The sequence below is a fragment of the Oxyura jamaicensis genome, chromosome 2 (assembly GCF_011077185.1).
Source record: "Oxyura jamaicensis isolate SHBP4307 breed ruddy duck chromosome 2, BPBGC_Ojam_1.0, whole genome shotgun sequence".
Lineage (NCBI taxonomy): Eukaryota > Metazoa > Chordata > Aves > Anseriformes > Anatidae > Oxyura > Oxyura jamaicensis.
Window position 1 is genome coordinate 89,345,378 of NC_048894.1, and position 18,907 is coordinate 89,364,284.

Consider the following 18,907-nt stretch of genomic DNA (forward strand, 5'->3'; position numbering starts at 1 on the left):
ACACTTTAGACCCCTTCATTACAGTAATCTACTGTGGAGCATCTAGTTCTTAGTTATGGTAAGAGGACTGCAAGGAAAGTCCCCTTTTGGACTAATTCTTGCTTAGCCATAAATCAGATTGTTCTTTTTGTTCACTGTGGACAGAAGAAAAAAATGGGCAAAACGGCAAAAAAAAAATAGTGAAGCACTGAAATGGAGCTTCATCATCAAGAGCTTCTGAGGCAGGTCAGACAAAAAAGTTTTCAGGAATGGTTTGAAAAGTCTAAATCCTGCCTTGGGCAAGGAAAGGAAAATGGGTAATTATTCTCCTCCAGCCCCATTTCATCTGATTTTTAATAGCTATTTTGATTACACCTAATGATTGTTATAACTAGCTGTGCGTTTTATTTACATGTTTCTACGCATGATTCATTTTGCCTTTGCATCACAGACAGCAAGGAAATTTTGATAACAGGATTGGGTAACATGTAAAGGAAAAATAAGCCCCTACTAAAGAGAGTATTCAGTGCTGAAGGGAAGTTCTGAGATCTTTTACTTTTGTTTCTATGTGTACAGGACCCTCAGGTGTTTATGGCACAACTGTTTTTAACATCATTGCATGAGACATTTGGGAAGTGCTTGAAAAGTATTTCAGGCTTTTTTTTTTTTTTTCTAAATTTCAAAAATCCATTCATAGGGTTCAGTTTTTCCATTAACAGGATTAAAAATTAAAAAAAAAAAAAAAAAAAAAAAAGATTTAGGAAATATTGCAATTTGAAATATGCTGAAGAATTCTCACGGGTACTTTTTTATTTGTACTTCATAAACTTGGCAATATATGAAACCTACCTGATCTGTGATTCTGAAGCTCATCATAGTATCTAAAATCAATTTAGCAAGAAGATACTTTGGTTTGAAACATAAATGTGTCATGTCCTTCTCTTGTTTGGGATTATGTTACTTGCTGAATGATTGCTACTAACATTTTGCCAGTATAATCAATAAAAGTGACATTGAGAAATCTGATCTCCTTTTTCTGCAGGCCAGCATTGGGTGGTCTCCTTACATCATCTTTTCGGCAGCACCAGGAGTCCTTGGCAGCAGAAAGAGAAAGGCGACGTCAAGAGAGAGAAGAAAGGTTGCAACGAATAGAACGTGAAGAAAGAAACAAATTCAAGTAGGAACCATATTCACTATCACTCTGTTGTCATAACATGATGGGTCCATAAGTCATTGAGACATTTAATTGGAAAATAATTAAATTTATGAATAGTTCATGGATATCTTTAGATACATTTCTTGATATGAGTATCTTAAGAACTGATATATTTAACACGTTCCGGTGAATTTTGTCATAATAAACTAGCACATTCTTTAAGACAGCTATATATTTGCCAATTATTCAGGCTGGATATCCACACAGGCCAAGTTTGTTAGCTAATATGCTCCTTCTTGGAGGTCTTTTCCAACGTTAATGATTCTATGATTCTCAAGGCACAATCTCAGTGAGGCATAGGTCTCAAGGTGAAACAGTGGGAGGAATTTATCAGGAAGGGAGGAAGGGACAGCACTGAGGCATCTTTTTGCTTTCATGTTTTGCAAAGTAAACATATTTTGCTGTCTTGGGGTATACTTATTCCTGTTTTTTTTGAGCATGTATCTCTCCTTCCTGGAAACAGCAAGTGAGAGAAAATAAGTATCAAAATTATCTTTCAATCTGTGGCCAGACAAAGGCCCCATCTGAATATAGGACTCTGCATTTTCACATCTAAGACAATATCATAGGATCCCAAGATATCTTGAGGATAGTAAGTAGTGAGTTCTCTCTTCCTGATGGATTCATGGCTGGAAATCTCAGTACAGGCATCACCAAAGACTGCAGTGGGCTTGGGATAGATAAGGTGCCTATTGCTGAGAGGTTATGCCTATCATATGAAGAGTGTGCACTGAGAAAGAAATATTTTTTTTTTTTTTTCGTAGTTAGAAGTGAAAAGTAAGCATATTTTCAGCAGTCAGAAGATATAATACAGTAATCTAAATAATGGTAGGATAAATGTTTTGTTGCCTGAGAGTTGCTATTTATGGAAAAGATGGCACTGGGTTTCATGTGAGTTTGTTTATTAGTATGCAGGATTGTTTTCACTGTAATCATCTCTAGTAAGAAGTGGAAATGGTTTGTGTCATGGTGAATTTGGAAAGAGGAATAACTTGCTAGTGGTTGGCTGGTTGGTTGAAGGAGATATTCTACTGGCTCCAGAAGATAGCTAGTTTGGAAGAAAATGAGAGGTGGAGGGAAGGTGGAAGAGCACCATAATAGGATCTTTGGCAGCCAACAGCTTCCCAAGTTCTCCTGAAACAGAATCAATCAGGTCCCAGTCCTCAAGCGTCTTCCAAAAACTTTCCCTCTAAGTAGTATCAGCAGGCTGCAGCAGGCTGTCGTGGAAAGCCAACATGATCTTTCAGAAAGGAAACTCCCAAGCCAAAAAAAGCCACCAGGACATTTGGCAGCTTGACCTGTTTGAAGAACAGATCTACACTTTTCACTAAAGGTTGGCTACAGTAGTTGTTCTGTCACTGAAAGAGCTTCCTTAAAGTCACAAGAACTACTTATTTACATCTTCATCCCATTACTTCAGAGTCAGGAACTGGTTAACTAAATGTCATGACTATTACATACTTACGACAACAATTTTTCAATACCCGGTGTTTTCATCTTTCATATTTGAGTTCCCTGGTCACCCAAAAGTTATAGCTTCTGTTTGAGTAGAGGAGGGTCTCCAAAGCCACCAAACTTTGCAGATGGCATCCCACAGATGATTAAACAGTATGGAAGGAGGAGGACAAAGCCACAGCAAACAGTCGTGGACAGTTTTGTAAGAGTTCTTGGGATTTCATTATCGTATCATCAGTCTGGCTGGAAACCCAACCCCTGAAGTTGTATTTTTGATTAAAAATAGTACTTCCAATTCACAGCCTTTAAACTCGTGAGCCGTACTGGATTTACCATCATGACTCATGTGTTGTCTCATTCTTTCCAATTCTGCCTTGACAACGTTGCACTAGATTCTGGCACCATTATTGACAAATTGAGAATAATTTAGAGAGGAGCATCTCCAGTTGTGAAAGAGCTTGTTTTTAGGAGAGGTGTTAAAATGCTTTAAAAGCTACTACTAGCAAAAGGAAAGCTTCACAAAATTAGTATTTTTTCTCAGTAGGACTATTGTTGTTATTCCATATGTAGAACAATATGACCAAAAAAGAGAGGTGCAATGCTTCAGCTGTAGGGAGAGGTGGAAGTAGTCAGAGGATACAGGTAATTTCCTTGTTTTCCTGCTGAAAAAATCCTAGTTAATTTTGTTTGTTTGTTCATTTGTTTTATTTAGGGGTTACTCCCATAGCTATTTTATTTGCAAAGAATACTCTGAAAATATCTTTAAAGTATAACCAGTTCAGTGATTCAAAAGAATATGGAGATGGTCTGAAACAATAAGGTGTGTTCCATGTTAATGCTGACTTCTGAATGGCAGCTGCAAAGAGGCGTTTGATAATCTGTTGGCATTATAGATGGCAGGTAATTAATTTTGTGACACATTACGAAGAGAAAAAACAGTGTTTTCTTTAGAAATTGAATGGTTCTGAAAATCTTTCTGGTACTCCTAGGTTACAATGGGGAAGAATCTAACGTTCTCAGCCATTGTATCCAGGAGATTCAGCTAAATATTAAAATATACTTTACGGAACTATTTTGCTGTGTTATTGTGGCAGGCTGAATGTTCATCGAGTTCTGCTGTTCTCTGAGTTAAATTTTCTTGCTGAGGAATTTTTCATCTGTGGATGTGACAGGCCTACCTGAGGTTACAGTGCCCAGGCATCCTGCAAAGGTGACTTGGCAGAGGTTAAGTATACAAGTTACTTGAGGGGCTGAGAAAGGGACAGCTGAAATAAAAGTGGGTTTTTGTCTGGAACTCAGGGTGAAAAACGAAGTGAAAGGATTTCACCTGTCAGATAATCTTGAATGCGCTTTAAAAGAAGATTGTCCTACTTGGTAATGCCAAAGGCCCAGACAGTCTGCTCTTCTGTTTCTAGCTGTGGCAACTAACATACAATTAGGAAAGGTGTATTGGAAACAGGGCAAGGAGTCTGCTCCTTGCCTTGATATACCATCCCAGATACCAGCAATCATTGTTTCAGGACATTCCCAGTAGAGATAGTGAATAATTGTTTAACAGCCACTAATGGGCTAGCTTCTTAAGAAAGAAACCAATTCCTTTTGTCTAATTCCAGGTATCAAGTTTCAAAATATGCTTCAATACTACTATTTTTTTAAAACTTTTTTGTAATTACTTCTAATGACTATCCAAACTGCGTAACGGGTTTACACGTACATGTGGGGTAACGTGTACATAGCTACTTTTCAGCATTTTTTCAGAGGACAAAGTCAAAATCTTTTGTTGAAAACAGCCTTCGTTGTTTCTGATAAGGTTTCTTGTGCTGCTCTTGGTTTCTCCTACTGTACTTCTGATACTTTATTCTTTTGGTTTCCTCTGCAACTTACTGAAATTCTCTTTCTAGCCGTGATTATTTAGACAAAAGAGAAGAACTAAGACAAGCAAGAGAAGAGAGGTCTGTATATGCTGCGTCCATCCTTCCCTTTGGTTGTTTCCACTTCCTATATTGTGTAGCTGTTGTGTATTTACACTAACAATGCATGCACAGAACACTTTCCTTCAAAAAGAACTCTACAAGAAATCTGTTGTGTTATTAGAAAGGAAAATCACGTCCAGCTGTAAGCACAGCAATAAATAAGGAGCAGTGGGACGGGAATGCGTAAGAATGTGATTGATGATCTATCTTTTATCTAGCTGTGTGGGAAATAAGTTTACTTGATTTGCCTTAGAAATTTGCCCAACTTTAGTGAAGTTATAAATTGAATAAGCCTGTGTTTCTCACCCAGTGGGTCCCAAACTTTCTGGAGGGTCAGAAAAGGCAACTGAGGATAAAGGAAAGAGAGTGGGATAGCAAGCATTGGAAAACTGCCGCTACAGGCTGATGGAAATGGGTCTGACCCACTCCCAGTGTTTTTTAGTCTTTCAGGGCTAAGTATTCTTTGCCAGTCTTTCTAAACATCTGTTAGTAAATTATAAAGCTTAGCATTTGTCATTAAGACATTGTTTTAGTTTTATTTAGATAGCATATTTAAAGGGACTGCGCCTTTTTTCTTTTTTCCTTTTTTCATTTTTTTTTTTTTAACATTCAATTAAATAGTTTAGAAACTTTGGGCTAGTCCGGGAGCTATGTGCTTATGAAAACATATTTTTCAAGGAATACTTGTCTAAGGACCTTTGCCTTTCAGTAGCTTCATCTCTGCTTCCACTAGTAATTACACCCTGGAGGGATCTCTTTTTTTTACCTGGAAAATATGCACATTACTGAACAAATAGTAGATGAAAAATCATGCAGATTGCTTCAGTACTGCTTTAATGGCCCTCTAGAGGTTGCTATATAGAGATACTTTACGAATTGTCAGGAACTGGAATTATATTATCAAAATATGAGAGCAGCCTTCTCAGCAATTGTGATGCTTTTTTTTTTTTTTTTTTTTTTTTTTATAAACTCATCATACACCAAAAGGCATTTTTTTTTCTGCAGGTGGAAGTCTCATCTGCCAGCATATCTGTTGTGGCTAAAGTAACTATATTAAAATATGATTTTGACATTTCTAAGAGTAACAAACATTTTATGGTCATTCTTTGTCCGTCTAGACACAATTACAAATTATTTTAAGGCATTTTCTAAAATGAAATGCATCTGAGCACATAAGCATCATACACAGATCTCAGCTGATTACCACTTTTTGCAGCAGGCATGCTCATCAGCAAGACTTGAAACAAATTAAGTGAGCTCTCCGGTGCTTTCAAGTTATAATGGAACACACCAAGTCAACCGGATAAGTTTTTTGGAAGTGTTTACCAGCAGAACATCACTGCTGTGCAATGTGAGACGATTTCATTCATCAATAGTAGTGTCCCTCTGTCATTAGGGAATTTTTGAACTGATATGTTTAACTTTTAAGTTCTTCCCCATAAAGAAGAAAGACACACTTGCTTTGACAGAATATAAATGTTGGAGAAAATTCCTACAAGTGAGGTCAGACATGAGTAGTCCGTTACATTGTCTTTCTGTAACTTTTTTTTAATTAACATTTTTGCACCAATGAAGTTTCATTTAATATAGCAAGTAGAATTTTGACTTGTTTTAAGAGAATGCAAGGACAATAAGAACATGCTGTATTCAAAGTGTTCAAATCTTATTTAAAATCCGTGTTAGGAAAAAGAAAAGAAAGATTATTGAGCACATACAAAAGGACTGTTTCATCTAAATTCTCTTAAATCTGTGATACATTCTGTGTACTGTCACATCACCCTTGAGCTCTGGAGTACAGGCACCCATGTTTTCAATGCCTCTGGGTGGCCTCTGTATCAGGAAAAAAAAAAAAAAAAAAAAAAAAAAAAAACAGTTTGAAGGGCTCTGAGTATAACTCAGCACCATTCATTTCTTGTGTTCTTTCTGTTCGATGATTTGAGTTTTTTCACTTTGCTTGGTTGGGTATTTTCCAGTGGTAGTTTAAAAATAACCCAGCAAAGGTGAGCTTCCAAACCCTCCTTTAGTGTGATTTACAGCTTCGGTGGGGTGGGTCTGCTTTCCACCCAGTGACTCTGTTGGCCCAGAAACATTTTAAGTTGTCCTCGGGGCATTGCCCTGAGACCTAGGGAACTCACAATATTTTTGTCTACTTGAAGATGAAGAAGTGGAATGTAATCTTCATGAGACATGCCAAATGGATAGCCCACAAATTTTTGGCTCTTCGCCTATAGAAATGAGTCAGCACAGGCAAGTTGAGGTCTGCAGTTTTCCATGATTTGAAGGAGTATGGCAGTATACACAGAGGCAAGGCATCGATCCTATACTGGAAGAAATAAATGCAGTGGAGGGATGGTACCTCACCCTTTCATGAGACCTTCATGAGACCTTGTGTATTTGATGCTGGTATTTATTCATCGCTGAGACATTGGGCTGAAACAAGAAATCCCATAAATATATGTTGTTCATCGAGTGTGGAGCATTAATAACTGATTGTAGAACGATTTTATTTCCTGGTTAAATTGCCACATCTGCTTATTAGCTTGCCAATTTGATAACTAGTTATGCTCCTGTGCTGCCATGAGAGCTGCCATTCTGGTTTCCTTTTTTTCTTCCAGTATAATGAGCAGATATATTTTGAGAAGGCACATTTTCGTGGTAGTCCTCTGCTCCGCTGGTTAACCGTGAAGTACACAGCAACAGAAGCTAAAATCTTAAAACAGCCGAAAAAGAGCTGGGGACAATAAAACAGTGTAGCTCCCCTGTTACTGAAGGATCTATCCAGATCTTGGTTGGCAAACTGCAAAAACCTCCATTGCAGCCAGCTGGGCTGTACCTGTGTAAGCTAAGAGATCAGTTCGAATGGCTCTTTTTGAGACTTGAGTCCCGTCTGCTCTAATTGTGAGGAGCTGGAAGACGCAGTGTGTAAGTGACCAAAGTTGAAAGAAAGACTGGTTTCATTAACTGTAACAAAACATTATGCTAATGCCGGCAGAAGGCTTTCTCCTCTATTGAAAAGGCAAAAATCATTCTTCAGAATTGGCTTCATGTTAGAACTGTAAACAGTTCCTATTTTATAACCATACAAGTATGTGGCTTGTTATATTTTCATCCAGAGTCTGTAGGGGTTCTTTCTCTTGCAGAATTTGTTCAAAGCATGTGCATACCTCTGGAGGAATAAAAGAAAATGAGTTTGTTCTTCATTATTGCTGTTTGCAATAAAGCAAATTGCCTCTGAAAACACAAGAAGTGCTCTTCAAAGCCATATTTTTTGTCCTCTGTATGGATGTTTGCAAACGTGCATGTGTGTGTGGTTAGCATATGTACTAAGCATGTTTGTTGCCCCATGTGGCTTCTTTACCCTTCCTGCTTTTAATGCACACTTGTACACTAATTCAGGCTGTCAGTGAGGCAGGCTGGGGGAGGAGAGGTGTTCCCTGTTATGAAGTGTTTACAACAGTGGGTTAGAGGAGGATGACCACAGCGTTTCAGGGACGTAAGCAGTAGTCTTGATCAACCTGTTTAACAGTTCACTTGTGGGTAAGGCAAACAGTCTAAAGCCTGATCCAGCTGTATTCATGACTTTATTCGTTAGCAAATAATGGTGGATAAAATTAGCAGACATCTGGGAGAGGCACGTATTTCAAAGTTATTTTGGTCGAAATGTATAAAGCACACTATGAAGAATATGATTGGTAGCTGGTCTTAATAAACAGTTAGTGAGTTCTGCCTGCCTAAAATGCAAAACAGATGTATCTTTGTTCTTTTAAAGTGACTTTGATGAATAAACTACATGTGACGTCAGGTCCAAGCTATTGGATGTCTGAGTCCGGCAGAGAAATTTTTTAGAATAGAAAAAAAGAAAACTTTCCATTGTAGGCTCTGCAGAGAACAAAGTGAATTCCACTGCATTGCTCTCAGAGCAAATAGAAGCAGGTTCAGAGACTTGAGATAGTCAATCCAAATGTTTATTAGTGGTATTATTTTCAGGGAGATCTGTTTTTGTCTGCTGCACTGAACCATTTTCCTCTCCTTGCAGCAAGTCTCAGACTTTGGCTATTTGCATCAGTATTAAGGGGCTCTGGCTTTGGAGGGTTTTTTTTGGTGTTTTTTTTTTTTTTCCCCTCCCATTTTAGTTTTGGGAGAGGGAGGGCTGGGAGGAGGAGGAGGTGAAGGAGGAGGGTGAAAAGGAGGACAGACAAATGCTTCCAAAAGGAGAAGGACTATGCAGACACAATACTATATCTGAGGACTCTTCAATTCTGCTGCTTTTTGCTTTTGTTTTGTCATGAGCAATTCAACATTTTTAAGGGCAATAGTTTTTGCTTTGGTGTGTGTTTTTTGGCAGACTGACCAAGCATTCGGTTTAGTGCTGTACACCTTGTGTCAGGAAGTCAGCTCACTCTCTGCAGGTGTTTCATCCATAAACAAGCATCAGGCACAGACTCCTTCTTCTTTACGGAAACCCTTTGGAATTTAACTTTCAGATACAAATACCTGGAGAGGTTGGCAGCTGAGGAGTATGAGAAGGAGCTGAAGAGTCGGAGTGTAAGCCGAGGCAGAAGTGAGCTGTCCTTGAACCTGCGATCTCCTTCAGCCCCATCCTCGCCTGTGCCCAAGTGTGTCAGCCCAGCATCCATAGAGTCCCAGGAAGAGCTGAAGACCCCTTCTACCCCCTGTGCAACCCCTCAGCACTCAGAAGGTAAGTGAAAAGCAAGGCAGGAGAAAAGAGGGATGGTTTTAAGATTATTTTCTCCGGCTAGCAGTGATTTTTCATGCATGAGTGCAAGGATATAACCTCTGAGGAGCCAAAGTAAAGGGTCTTGTTATAATGTTCCACGCCGTCTTCCTAAATTTCCTTTCTTTTTTTTCACATAGATTTGGATATCTTCTACTCTATTCAAGCAAAGAATACACTGCTAATCATCTCTGTGATTTATATTAGCATTGTCTGTTGCTATTAGGATGAAATAATTGGAAAATACAGCATACAGAGGGTCTTAATTTTAGCATCATGTTCCTTGTATATTAGAAGTTACTGAATATTAAACCAACAATGTTCCTGCCAACAGATTTTGCTTATGTGGATTCTCTGAAAGAAATGCAACAGATGAATGCCAAGATTATAATAACCTTCCAGCAGAGCACAGGCTGAATGGGACAAACAGAAAAGCTTTTGAATTAAAGGCAGGGAGGGTGTGTTGGATATTTTTAACAAAAACAAAAGCTCTTAAAATTGTAACAGAAGTAGTAAAGGACTTAAAAGAGACCACAGACAATTAGTGAAAAGGAAAGTATAATTAGTGTTTGCACGGTTGGTTTGCTGTCATATAATTTATTGGTATACAGAGCAATATGTTTTTTATGTGCACGTCATTCTGCCACTTGCATCATGTACCCCTCCTTCAGTCCTCAAAAAAAACATCCGCTATACAGATTTATATTTATGCCACATGATGTTGCATTAACATTGGGAGCTAGAGTGCATGTTGAGGGTGAATTATCACCATCATTCATTTTTATTTGATTTGATTTCCTGCTACGTGCTGTTGGTGATTAATGCATCTGTAACTTGCGCTGCTTGGTTTTATTGAGTGTTATGGCTGGTAGCATGCTATAAAGCGAGGTGATTTAAGAAAAAAGTTACAAATACTGAATATTGCGTATGTTTATTCTCACTGTACTAAGTAGGTGAAGTTTATTTAATTTAGGTTTATATGTTTTCTCAATTATATTCCCAGTTCTCTTGTCTGGCATCCTAAAAGTCTCAGTGGACTCATCTGAACTTAAAAGACATGGATATTTTCCTGTGACTCTGACAGTTAGAAACATTCAGATACCTATTTCTTTGAGTTCAATATTGCTTTTAGAGCAAACAAGCTGGATTTTTCCACCATTAGGATTTCAGAGCTGGGTAGGGAGCAAGTATCTCTTTTATGATGATTATTTTAACATATTTCTCCTGGAAGCATTCAAAAAAAAAAAAAAAAAGTGGCATGAAATGGAGCAGCACAGCCCATTTGGAGAATACATTTAGAGCAGGTGTACAGGCAACTTTAGGCAGCCAGGATATGGCAAAGCTATCAACATGTGGGTAGGCAGGACATCTCTTAAAGTCCTGACAATATCAGTAGGCATCAGAGGGTAACACCTGGAAGCCCAGCAAGTGACCTGCACAGATAGAACATATGGATGGGGCAGGGTAAGCCTCCAGGCAAGGACAACTGCAGGCAGACAGCCAGGACAGCAGCAGAACATGGGCCTGAAATCTTCGTACTTCAGTGGGAGCCATGCATGAGGAAGGACTGCTCTTTCAGGCCTAACAGAAGCATTGGGAAGGTCATTTGAAATAACGAGCATGTGGGCAGGGCAGGCTCTCTCCTTCCCTGGAGGTGGCCAGATGATTGGATCAACCAGCAGCTGGTAGGCTTCTTTGCAGATACTGTGCCATGGCCTCTAGGCTGTTATCTGAGTTCCTTAAGCTCCATAATGAATTAAAATCTCAACTTTTTCTGTCCTTAGGAAATGTTATGAATCACACTTAGTAGAGAATAAACTGAGGCATTAACTTGTTGAGCCAGTTGTAGGAAAGCTGAAACAGAGTCATGGACACAACCCAGTTTACTTGCACTACAAATAGTTGCTTTGAACATGGAAGTCATCAGTCTTCCAAGCAAGCGTAAAACTGCAGAAGGAAAATAATTCCTCACTTCTGTTCATAGGACCTTCCAAAGACCCTGCAAGAATGGTGTTAACAGAGGTGTGATAATTGCCTGCAGAATTCAGATCTGAAGTCAAACAGGAAGTGTGCTCCTCTACTAGCAAAACAATAACTGGTTTTAGGAGTTAAATTTATTTTACATTACTTGTGTTAAAGTATCCATTGGCCCTCTAGTATCTACTGGGCTTAAGAAGGAAATGGATTTTGTCTGTGGAACTTCATCCCATGCTGTGAAATGTCTCAGTATCTTTACCCAAGATAAAAATCTGGACTTACTGATCTGAAGTGTTTTCTCATATAAAACAACTGGTTCCACTAAAGTAATCAAGTCTTGTATAGCTTACTCTTGTAAAACTTGTGGTACAGCATTCAGAGGAAATGAAGGCAGTCCTGTAACTACAAAATTGAACTTTTTTTTTTTTTTTTTTTTGAGCAGCTACTTCCTCTTTTGTAATTTCATTGGAGGATATCTTATGAAGTGCACGTGTGCAGTAAAGGAGAGCAACGACAACCAATACATCTCTGAAGTCAGTCCAGAAAATCATCAGAGATGAGCCCTTCTCTGAGAGGTGTAGCTTTATGCAGTACTTAAGGAAGTAAGCAAGTCAACCCAAGTGTGCCTTCTGGACAGCAGGAAACCTTCTGAACATATTAGCAAGGTTCAAATCCCGCATGAAGTATGACTAGTGAAAATGTTTCTGGAGATGGAGAAGTACCAGAGCATAAGGGAGCAGTGAGGCCATTGCAGCCACAGATGGAGAGCCAAAATAACCACTGTACAGCAGGACAGAGGAGGAGCTAAGGCAAATGAAGAAAGTGCCAGTACCCTTCTATTAATAACTTTATGCTAAATTTTACCATTACAAAGGATGGGGAGAAAAGGTTAGGGGTTGAGGGCTGAGAAAGAAAGAGAGAAAAAGATGGGCCCAGCAAGAGGAATCCTGTGCTGGAAGAGCTGAAGGGAGATACAACCAAGACTTTAAACTTTGTGTTGAATTGCCCAAACAATTCAACCAGGAGGGCTTGGATGGGAACAGCCTTCTTCAGACTTATTGCAAGCTTCCATAAGAGACATTTGCCATTTCCCAACTCCAAGTAGCGAACAGAGAAAAGTGGTAGAGATGAGGTTGCCTAATTTATTACACTAACAGGAGATAAGGTATAGGCCTGGAGGGGTATTTGTTCTCGCTGAGGGCTTATAGGCCTGAGGGGCTGAGGTCTTATCGGCAGGTAGTAAGGATATGACAGCTTGTGTCTGATTCAGAGTTCTTTAATAGTTGAGTATCAAAAGAAATTTCCCTCCATGTCCCTGTGTAATGTCTTGAGTTCATGGCCATGTTTTTCAGAAGGGAGCAGCTTGCTGTCCTGTCTACCCTCTCACTCAGAAGATCATGTTGCTATGTTTTTTTGTGGCCAACTCTTAAAAATGACAGAAAATGCAGATTCCAACAGCTCTCAAACAAACAAACAAAAATCTTTACACATTCATTGAGGGGCCCTGCTACCATCTCTTTCAGTGATGACGTTACAGATCTTCTTTGGGAGATTTCATTCTTCTGAGAAGTCTTCGCACTTTTTTTTTCCAGTAGTATGCTTTTAGAGATGAACTTCTGGCAGAAGAAAATAAATGGACATGTGATTCAAAACTTAGGCCTTAAGGCCACATGCAGTTTTCCTCCTGCTGGTGAATCCAATGGCAAGTAAAAATTCTGCTCATTTAAAGAAAGTAGCTCACTCTTCTTCTTCATTTTTTTTTTTTCTAATTTTTAAAAAGCCTTGAGAGAAGTGTGAAAAACAGCACATGTAAGAGAAAAAAGGTAACCTTTACTAGAGAATGTGGCAATTCCAGCTATGATTTTAAGAACTGTATGCATGTAAAATTATATTTTAAAAAAATGTTGCTTATACTGGCATCAGACTTCTATATGTCTGAGGAATTCCTTCTTTGCTCTTGATGATTTTTGATATGACAGTTCTTGTTTTCCTGAGTCTGAGTCTTCTCACTCTTTACCAGCAGTCGAAACACAAGGAAGAGAGCATGATCTGTTACTTAATTTTGTTGCTGCCTGTAAGGTTGCCACTAACAGTATTGTTTTGTCCAGTGTGGAAAAGTGAGCCAGTAGATACTGGACTGAAAGTTCTAGCTCATTTCACTCATGAAGAATTTAGATTTTTAACATCTTGAGATGTTCTCACCGTAGAATCATAGAATCATAGAATATCCCAAGTTGGAAGGGACAAATAAGGATCATCGAGTCCAACTCCTGGCTCCACACAGGTCTACCCAAAAATTCAGATCATATGACTTAGTGCACAGTCCAAACGCTTCTTTAACTCCGATGGGCTTGGTGCCATGACTACATATCACCAGTATCAGCCCAATAGATTACATGGTGAAACTGCAAGTGATGGACAAAGGGCTAGCTTGCTGGCTTCATTTGCCTACTGGTGTTTGTTGACAAATCTGATTTCTGAACTGCTTTTTAAGGGAAGCACTGGATTTAGCTCACTATTTATAGTTATTTAGTATATGGGTGGATTGTTTGATACTATCCCATAAATGAAAGAGAGAGACTTTCAAGATGAGTCAATGCATCCCTGTTTTATTCTAGAAGTGTTAAAATTTTGATACGCCTTGAATTCAGAAAGGTAACTTGTATCAGTATATTGCTATCTACTTTTTGGCGTATATTAGGATCTGCTAAAACACTGTGTCTTTCAGGTATGTGTGGAATATTTCTGGTGTGCAGAGGGTTCAGAATTCTTTTGAATACTGATTTTGTAGGTTTACATTCTCATTTTCTCAAGCATTTCTGATGTCTCCCCTGACTCTATTCAATTGAATCTTCTTCCAGTGTAGCTTCATGATAGCAGTCCTGGCCACATTTTAGTCAGCTTCTTTCTCTGCTTCAGCTGTTGAAGTTGACCTTTCTGGTAATTGAATAACAGCTTTTTTTTTTTTCTATTTTTTTTTCTACTTTTTTTTTTCTACTTTTTTTTTTTTTTCTACTATTCACACAAACACCAAAAAAAAAGTGATTAGTCTAGGGCAAACTGAAGTCAACTGAAGACATTCGTATCTGTGCAGCGGTCATAGACCATTGCACTATGGCAAGCTCAGAGTCTCATGTTCATGCTACAGTACCATTCTAGTTCCAGGATCTCCTGAAGGATACCTACGTTTGAACCCCATTTATATTCAAACCTTGGTTTGATTTTAAAATTGGATTAGGTATACATGGATTATTTATTAAACATACTATGTGTACGTTTATATATATGTATTACATATGCATATCTAGTTATTTAACTACACATTTAAAATCAATTGTGAAAGTGCAGGAGCCTAGCTCCAACAAAATCAATGACAAAATTCATTTGCAGTTTTGTACACTTGAATTAGAGGAAGTGAACAGGAGTAGTGTGGTACTGAAGATACATTCCTGAGAGCTAGTTTAAAATCATGTGTCTTACTGTATAGATAAAACGCAGGAATAGTTGATAATCACCATTCTTTGAGTGGGTGTCTCAGAAAAAAGAATAGCCACACAATGTGAAGCAGTCTTAAGAAAACATTGTGACTTTATTTTGGCTTATACTTTCCTGTGATAAATCTATTTACCTGCTCCCTAGAGGCCTGACATGTTTGGGTTGCATTCCAGTGTGATGCTTTTTTTTCCTTCAAAGATTCACTTAGTTCTTGAAGGAAGTCTCATTGTACATCATGTGATCCAAAGATCATGACAAGTCCAGAAGCCTATTTTGCAACACTGTAATGGAAAGTAGTTAATAGAGGGAAAAAACAAGTATGACTTGGTTGTTGTAGTTCAGCCACCTGACACGAGATTTCATGCAAAGGTGATCTGGGGAGTATGCAGAACTAACACGCATGCCTATTTTCGTCACTCTTGCATGGCTATTTCAATTTTCAGAGAATTGTGAGCTGCTTGATGTGAATATGTGTGGATGCTCTTCAGTGTCTTTGCAGCATGCAGAGAACGTTTGCATGTGAAAATCTGATGTTTTAGCTAAAAAAAAATGAAAAAATAAAAAATGAATGAATTTCACTGTCTATGATAAAGCAGGGAAGAAGAAACCAGGTATACTATCAACAACAGTGTTTGCCATGTTGCCAACTGATTAAAAAAAAGCTCAATATATGACATATGCCAACCCATTGGAAACTAAATTTGTGCTATATGCCAAGCAGTTGGAAAGTTTGTCCAGTTTTGATGTGGCTATTCTGAAGTAAATGTGCATGAAAAAACATATGTTTTTCATCAGCCAGATATGTGACAGTGCCATTTCCAGACTGTGCCATTTCACTGTGTTAATAAAACTAATATTTGTATTTTTTTCTGTTGAAGTGTTCCTCATCAGGTGAAAAAAGAATTCTTCCAGAAACCAAAGAAAATTCAACCAAAAGCCACAATCTCCCTCCTTTTTGCTTTTAAAAAGATCTCTTCCTTCCTGGCTCTGTCTAGGCACTGAATTTTTAATGTCATACTCAGGTGGGACGCCCATTTTCTGCTGGTTCAAATCCTTATGCGAGTCCAACACTCCAGCTGTGGAAGTATGTATAAAAACAGTGGATTGGCTCCAGACAGTAAGCGAGGGGGATTGCCAGGCCACTCTCATGTGCAATGCTGTCGTCACACAACATTCATCAATCTGTTGCTCATAATGTTAAGCATGCCATGGACTTGCTTTTTATTTTCTTTCCGTAAGGCACTTGTACAATTTTCAGATCGCTCTCATTTAGACGGGTGAGCCTGACACGACTCCTCTGTTAAGTGCATCTCTTTCTCCCATTGTTCTCTCCACCAGTGAGTGCCAGTGAACCCGAACCAGAGACAGAGACAGAACCAGAAGCAGAAGCAGAGCAGGAGGCTGAGGCAGAGCCCGAGCAGGGAACGGAGACACCCAAGGAAATAGAGGCTGCAGAGGTGGGACCAGAGAGTGAGGTGGAGCAAGGACCAGAAAGAGAGCCAGAAGAAAGTGCAATACTCAGTGAAAAAGAGAGGCAGAATGAGGAAGTGAATGAAAAAGACAACTGCTCTGCATCCAGCATATCCTCAGCAAGCAGCACTTTAGAGAGGGAAGAGAGAGAGGACAAGTTAACCAGTGACAATGAAACTGGTAAAGTGAAGTTTTTTTCAATAATGAAGGCTTTTCTGTTGGAAAAAAAAATGTTAAATTACCAGCTCTATTGTTTTGTTAATTAGCAAACAAACCCTTTCTGCCTATCTAAGACTTCCTTCTCTGTGGCCAAATCCCCATCTATTCCCTGTTTGGAAATCCACAGACTTTGATGGGGTTTCTGTGTTTTAAGGACAGCAAGGCCTTGATGAAATGAGGTTTCATTCAACTCCAGACCATTTTCTTCCTTACGTTTAAAGTAGTAACCATTGAATCATTGTGTTGCAGTGACTTGCATCTCTAGCTCCCAGAGAATTGATTTGCCTTTTCTACACATAAAACAATGACATGAGAGGCCCTGCTGATGTGAACTTTCATGAGATTCAAAACAAGTTTTTCCTCGCCATTAGCTTTTAATTCAATAAGAAGACAAATAGGATGTTTGTTCCTTCCTTCCAGTTTTCCTGCCTTAGGCTTCAGAAAACAGAGAGATACGTAGGAGCTGATGAGTATAGGCCAAGGCTGTGACCCTCCTTAGCTCATGTGGAACACATGAAATATACGTTCTCTGGCATGTTTATTCCACAACTCTGTTGTGACCAATGGTTAAATATGCCACCAGGCACCTGTAAAGGGTAGTCCAGCCTGGAAAACAACAACCAATTTTCTGCATGGAGAGGTAATTATGACCAGAGGTAGACATGAAGGGAATAAAAAGGCAGATTTTGACTTTTTTTTTTTTTTTTTTTTTTTTTTTAAGAGATGTAAAGGAATGTAATGCAATTAGGACATTTTGTTTCCAAGTCTTTTTGGGGCTGAACAGTGGAATGCATTGTCCTAAGTTCTCTAAATTCTAGATAAGAAAACAAAAATTGCTGCACAGTGTGAAAAAGTCTTTCTCTTTCCTGAAAGGAGATGACTGAATCACAATGCTTACTCCATAGAGATGAACTGTCATGTTGTATTGTTCACGTTTAACTGTATCACTTTTTTCTGAGAAGCATTAGTTAATTTCATTCTAAATTTGAGAGTGATCTTCTTTTCAATCTGCACTTAAAATGAGGCACTTAGAATGCTGTGGTACCCTTGAAGAACATAGATGGGTACATATGTAGGAAAGGCAGAGTAGATATGATAGATGAGTGATATTATTGCACTGTGGCATAGATCATCCAAGTGCAAATAGAAATTACAATTTTTCCTCCCGTTGTTACATCCTTGTCTGTTACATGCTGATGATTTCACTCTAAATAAGTGCTTATGTACTTTTTTGTTAAAAGCTAAGAAATATACCCTAGTTATCAAAAAATCAGTATCCTAAAATTGATGTGTTACCAGTAGGCCAAAGATTTACTAGGTTTTGCCATGTAGGAGGTCTCTTGTAGTGAGTCATTTGCACTCTGGTAGACAAGGAGATTCAGAAAGCAAAGGAGAACACTTTTTCCCAGCAGTTCTCGGATTCCCAGCAAATATTTTGCCATTCATGAGGAAGCCCATTGGTTCTGCCCAGATGCCTCAAGGAATAAAGCCTTTGGTCCTGGCTCTGCCCCTGTGGAGAGGGGGACAGAAGAGGGCACCGAGGTGGCAAGAGTGGGATTCTTCACAGCAATAACCTTTGATCAGCTAGGGGAAATGGAGGCAGACTTGGGGACCCCAAATTAGAGATTTTGTCTGGGGAGATTTTGGTGAGGAGTATTACAAAGAGGATCCCAGCTGGTGAAAACTGGGAGCGGATAGCTTATGGGATTTGCAGAAGGGTCCTGGGGACAATTTTGAACATCTATGAAGGAGAGGCTGGAAAGACAAGGCAGTCCTCGGTTGGGACTAATTAGATAAAATCTGTACTGTGGAGACAGAGGTGATGTTATCTAGAGAAACTACCTCAGGGACAAATCTCAGCTAAAAAAAAATTTGGTGAGAAAGCAATCCCATGGAGAAAGACTGAGGAAAAATAAGTCAGCAAGGGAGACAAAGAAGCCTCCTACAGAAAAGTAGGAGGAAACAGTTTTGGAAGTTGCATCCATTGCTGACAAAGTGTCTTTATTTTATCTGGAGTTAAACCTCTGGATTCCTTTTAAAAATCACTTCTGTCTGTATGCTTTGTGTTGTGAGACCTATCCTATGTTTTCCCACGTTCTTATTCTAAATGGGTGGTGTTGCTGCAGGACTCTGGGGATTTCACCAAGGAAACACCTCACAGCACAGTGTAGCTGTCATGGTAAAAAAGCAACTCAATTGATAAATGAAACTGATAAAGATATTTAAAACTCTCGAGTACTGAAAATTCAGGAGCATAAGGAGAGAAACAAAAATGAAACAGAAGTTTAAGTGAAAAGGCAACTGAAAAGTATAAAACAAAATCTTTCACCACAACTGACCAAAAGGAAGTCAGGCTAGCAATCAATATAAAATGTTTAAGTAGAATTT

The 18,907-nt window shown here is 38.8% G+C and overlaps 1 protein-coding gene across 4 annotated transcripts in view; it reads left to right on the plus strand.

The window, feature by feature from the left end:
• The window catches only part of FHOD3 (formin homology 2 domain containing 3), a 410,832-nt gene that overhangs the window by 330,082 nt on the left and 61,843 nt on the right, over positions 1–18,907 (plus strand). For 2 of the 4 annotated variants that reach the window (XM_035317954.1, XM_035317956.1), the window contains 4 exons: positions 1,022–1,156; positions 4,552–4,602; positions 9,108–9,322; positions 16,169–16,480. In XM_035317954.1, the coding sequence (XP_035173845.1) occupies positions 1,022–1,156; positions 4,552–4,602; positions 9,108–9,322; positions 16,169–16,480 (713 nt within the window). The remainder of the gene's footprint in view (positions 1–1,021; positions 1,157–4,551; positions 4,603–9,107; positions 9,323–16,168; positions 16,481–18,907) is intronic. The other 2 variants (XM_035317955.1, XM_035317957.1) reach the window with 1 other exon arrangement.